This window comes from Microtus ochrogaster, chromosome 5, assembly GCF_000317375.1.
Source record: "Microtus ochrogaster isolate Prairie Vole_2 chromosome 5, MicOch1.0, whole genome shotgun sequence".
Classification (NCBI taxonomy): Eukaryota; Metazoa; Chordata; class Mammalia; order Rodentia; family Cricetidae; genus Microtus; species Microtus ochrogaster.
The window spans coordinates 88,098,995-88,104,170 of record NC_022012.1 but is presented as its reverse complement, the minus strand read 5'-3'; the positions used below and the strand labels follow the sequence as shown (position 1 = coordinate 88,104,170).

General features: G+C 44.6%; 1 protein-coding gene across 1 annotated transcript in view; it reads left to right on the top strand.

Annotated features, from left to right (window-relative positions):
• Positions 1 to 5,176, top strand: part of Tgfbr2 (transforming growth factor beta receptor 2) — an 89,260-nt gene that overhangs the window by 71,476 nt on the left and 12,608 nt on the right. The window contains exon 6 of the mRNA XM_013346451.2: positions 1,427 to 1,561. Within this exon, the coding sequence (XP_013201905.1) occupies positions 1,427 to 1,561 (135 nt within the window). The remainder of the gene's footprint in view (positions 1 to 1,426; positions 1,562 to 5,176) is intronic.

Sequence of the window (5,176 nt, the reverse complement as noted above, 5' to 3'; positions counted from 1 at the left end):
AGGCAGGCAGGGAGGGAGGGAGGGAGGCAGGCAGGCAGGCAGGCAGGCAGGCAGGCAGGCAGGCAGGCAGGCATACAGGAGGGGCTAATTGACTTATAATACTTAAACCTGTATAGCTTAAAGACTAAGACTTCATATTAGAATATTAAACAATCTTTAAGCAACTGTGCAGCAAATAAGTACAGTGACCTCAAACTGTAAGCAGTATATAAGTATCTTGATCAGAGGCAGAAATGTACAGTGCAATATGATAAATATAGGTTAGATATATATAAAATTGTGTCAATATACAAAATGTCTTAGGCAGAGGTAGAAACATGCATGTATACAATATGACAAAGTAACTTTGCATAGGTGTACAAATATTGTAAACAGAAATAGGAGCATGTTCAATATAACAAATATAATTTGAATTCATATCAGTGTACAAGAATCTATACCAATGTAAACTGTCTACAAATAATAGCTCACAAGTATTCACTCTATTACTCACTATTATTATTATTAGTGTGAATAAGCTCACACTAATATACCTATTATCCCATCCAATTTCCCTTTTTTTTCAAAGAAGATCCCTGAGCCTACTTAATTTCCACCCTAACCCCCAACCCTATACAAGTTATAATCACCCCAGTCTTTTCATAATTTTAAAATTTTATCAGTAGTAAAAGGCAGTAAGGGAAAAAAGAAGGAAAGAAGGAAGGAAGGGTAGAGGGCTAGGAAGAAAGAAAGTACCCCACCCTACCTCCAGCTGAAGAGCTGTTGCCAATGGATGGTTGCTGGGGAGAAAGGAGAGGAGTCACGTGTCTTCAGTGGTACAGCCACCGATAGGTACCCTGATCCCAGAAAGCCCCCACTAATGTTTTTATGAGTAACACTAATCAAATGCAATGGATCATTTCATAGACATGGAAGTAGGTATGGGCCTTATTAGCTAGAAGGGATTCAAGAAGTGGACAGGAAATAAGAGACGATAACTGTTGTGGGAATTCATTCAGCCAATAGCCTCTTGGATACCAGCCCATAAGGGCATGGTCTGCGGTACTGTAAGCACAAACAGGAAGCGTGAGAGCCCCTTGCTTTCTCTTGGTTGATGATTGGAGTTCGGTTCACAGCTTCCAGCCCCCACAGAGAACCACAGCTCTCTACTCTTATTGTGAGTTTTCTTCCCAAACCAGTAAATACTGGTTATCCTTTATTCCAGGTTCTTGTGGCCTTCCTTAGTTACATCTACAGATAATGGGGGTGAATTTGATCAAAATACATCATATACATGTATGAAGTTATCTAAAAGGAAGAAACCTCTAGAAACAAACTAAAACATCTGTATATGTGAAACCCAAGCTCAAATCCCCTGTGACAAATTCACTCAAAATTGAAGTTCAATTATGAGCTTCATTCTGTGTTTTTGTTTTTATCTTAAAAGGTGGGAACTGCAAGATACATGGCCCCCGAAGTTCTAGAATCCAGGATGAATTTGGAAAACGTGGAGTCCTTCAAGCAGACAGATGTCTACTCCATGGCTCTGGTACTCTGGGAAATGACATCCCGTTGCAATGCGGTGGGAGGTACGTAATTGGGTCCCCATTCCGGATGACATAATGGTGTCTGTTTCCAGCACAGTCCCAGGGTTCAGCACAGAGCAGTGGACTCCACTGAGAGGCAGCTGAGCTCATGAGTGCACAGGTCTAGGATTATTCTGAATCGCCGAGGTGTCCCAGTGAAGAAGCACATTGGGAACAGAAGCCTTTCCATACAGCTAGAGGGAATTACTTTTCTCTCCGCAGATGAATTAATATCTTGCAGGAGGTGGCCACTAGAAACAGGACTAAGAATGACTTCTATTGACCTAAAGGGGGGTAGTCAGACGAGCATCTGCATTTTGTTTCTTCTCCTGTGGATTTAAAGGACTGAGAAAATACTTGACTAAATATTTGCTCTTGTAGACATGACTTCTTTTTCACAAAACTAAGCAAGGTGGATTGATATGTCTGTTTGGGTTTTAAAACTCCGGGGATAAGGAAGATAGCTAACCTGTAAGACTTCTCCACTGCATTCAGTAACTTCTACAGGTCTCACCTGGAAAATGAGTACCCTTCAGCCTTGTCCAGATGAACTCAAGCTTGGCTTCATTCTTTTTGCTTTTTTGTATTATAATAATATTAAACTTACCAAATAGAGTCAAGAAGAACACAGAGGGCCGAGGAGGTGGCTTAATCACTAAAATCTTACTACATAAATGTGAGGACATGAGTTCAGATCCTCGGCACCCATGGAAAAGATGGGTTTTGTGGAGGATGGCTATCATCCTAGTGCTGGGAAGGCAGACACAGGAGGATGCCCGAGGCTCCATGGCTAGGCAGTTGACACAAATCAGTTCGCTTCAGGCTGAGTGAGAGACCCTGTCTAAAAACATAAACTACAATGTCAACCTCTAGCCTAAACACACACACACACACACTCACACACAGATACACAAAATTAAATAAAAATAAGATTAACACAGAGATCTAGAGGTGTAATCCCAGCACTCATGATGCTAAGGCAGGAAGATTGAAGCAGGTTCTAGGTCAGTCTGGGTCAGTATTAACTTATGGACCAGCCTGGACCTCAGAGATGATTTTGTCCTCAACACAGACACTGATCAACAATTGTTACAACAACAACAACACAGATGCAGAGATGGCAGCCCACCCATCCACCTTTAATCCGGTTTTAAGCTTTGCCTAAATTCAAAAGACAAGAAACAATCTAACTGCATTAAAGCCAGGACATTAACATTGTTGCAGTGCTCCATGTTGCCCACAGACCCCACTTATACTTCCCGGTCACCAGTAAGGTGCTCTTCTGAAAGGAGACTCGGGTTAGGATTCACGTGGGTCTAACTCATGTGCTTGTGTCGTCTTCCATGACCTTGGCACTTGTGAAGCTGAAACGAGCACCTCAGAGCCTGGCTCCCACTTTGGGCTTTGCTGGTGTCTTCTCCTCGTTAGATTGAGGTGACATGTCTGGAATAAGAACACCTCAGACACTGTGGTAACTCTTCTGCACATGAAACCAGGGACAGGCTCGCTGCTGTCACCTAGGAGGTCTGACTGCCAGGTTCCCCTCTATAGGGATGCTGTTTTCCAGTCTGTAATGAGCACTCACCAGGGAAAGAGACTCTGGCTTGTTTATAGTCTCACCTGTTAATTTGAGGATGGACGGAGAATTCCCACCTTCAAGGATCGTCATGGCGATGTTTGCCTCATGCAAATGTTTCTGTTTTTCTTACCCCTTGTAATGAGTGGGTATCTAACTCCGAGAGAATCCCTACCCTTCCTCTCACAATCCATTGTTATTTAGTCATTATTTGTGCATTTCTATCAGCTGGGGACAATGGGTATTTCTTTCATTCTGCGGATGTCCAATAATGGCATCGTTTATTTCCTTGCTCAAACAGCGACCTCTTTGGTTACTCACCCAAACTTGCTGATGTATTGCCCAAGGCTCTTCCAACTGGACCCATTGCTAGTTTCTGAGTCTTCATCCCTTGCAGAAGATGTTTGGCTCCCCAGAACCCCAAGGAGGATCTAGGTCATCTCTTCTTCATCCCTTGTTGAGCCACTGTCCTCTAGTTCTCTGGCCGTTGTGGAGACTGTGATTCCTATCTGGTTGGTACACCTCTCTCCTGGTTTCCTGCCACACTTCTAAAACTAGCTGTGTGTGTGTGTGTGTGTGTGTGTGTGTGTGTGTGTGTGTTTCTCACAGTTATATTGTTTAATCAGCTACCAACTATCATAAATGATTTTCTGCTTGGATGCTTTTTCGGCTCCAAAACGACTCTGTAAATTGATAGGAGTCACGTCAAAAGCAGTGCTGTCCCCGACAGAATCAATTTACCTGGCTAGCAGTGTCTTCTCCCATGCTCTGAGTCGTGTTTGCTTCTGTAAACAACCCTTTGAGATCATGTCTGGTCTCCAGTTCTGACAAGGCAGCCAGTCTAAGGCTCTGGTGCGCTCTGCTTGCAATGTCGTCACTGACAAGAGCCCCTTCCTGTTGATATTTGCTGAGTGGAGAAGAATTGAGGATGTGAGGTGGAGCCAAGCTCACCAACTTTTATGGGTTCTAAAGAAAGCTATGGGGTAAACAAGTTTCCCTGTGGAAGGAACCAGGATCCATTTTCTTCGGCTCATCTCAGGAAAGCCCTTTACAGCCTTTGTGGGTAAAAACAGGCAAGAACTGAAAGGAACCCCTCCTGGCATTGCTTTGTTTGATGGTAGCTTCCCACCTCTGATTCTCCCATTTCCACTCACTCCCACAATAATAATATTGAGTAAGCTTAAAGGGCAATGAGAATGTTTCCTGAGCACAGCAACCAGAGATTGCTATGTTGCCCCACGATGTTACCCTCGGTGTTACCAGGAAGAGCGTGTAAACAGATGATGCACAGTTCCTTCTAAAGCCAAACCTAAGCTTCCTTTAGCATGCAATCCTAGCCCAGAGCTCCCCAGATCATCACAGTAAGTGAAGTGTGCTCTGAAAAGGAAGGAGGTTTGGTCCAGGTTAAGCAAGCCCTGGAGGAATCCCAGACCCCATCGCCAAGACCGTCACTTCATCCATCAGTGCACTGAACCCACCAGAATCGCATCTGGGACATGCTTCAGTCAGCTTCCCCGCACAGATGAGAAAACCAGTTTCCAGGGGTAGGACAGCCTCGGAGCCAGGAGCTGTGTAGCCACAGGCCTTCTCCCTCCTGATTGGTGGAGAACAGGGAACATGAATACCCAGAGTCCTATATGGGGGCCAGCGCCCCCTGCTTGTAGTGCACTGAGGCACTGCTTTTCAGAAGTACTGGATGAGGTGGGCGGAACTCAGGGGCTGCAGTTCTGAAAGTCTGCATCTCTGAATTTTCTTATTTCCCTTGAAGAACCCTGAGTGTAGTGTGTGTGTGTGTGTGTGTGTGTGTGTGTGTGTGTGTGTGCGCGCGCGCATGCGCGCATGCACACGTACACATCAGTGTCTGTGTATGTGTGAGCTTGTATACATATATGTCTGTATTCGTGTGTGTGTGTGTGAAAGACAGAGTGACTGCGAGAGGGAGTGTGCATGTGTTTCTCTGTGTGTGAGCTTGTATGCATGTGTGTGTATCTGAGTGCGTGTGTGTGTGAGAGACAGAGAGTATGTGAGAGAGAGT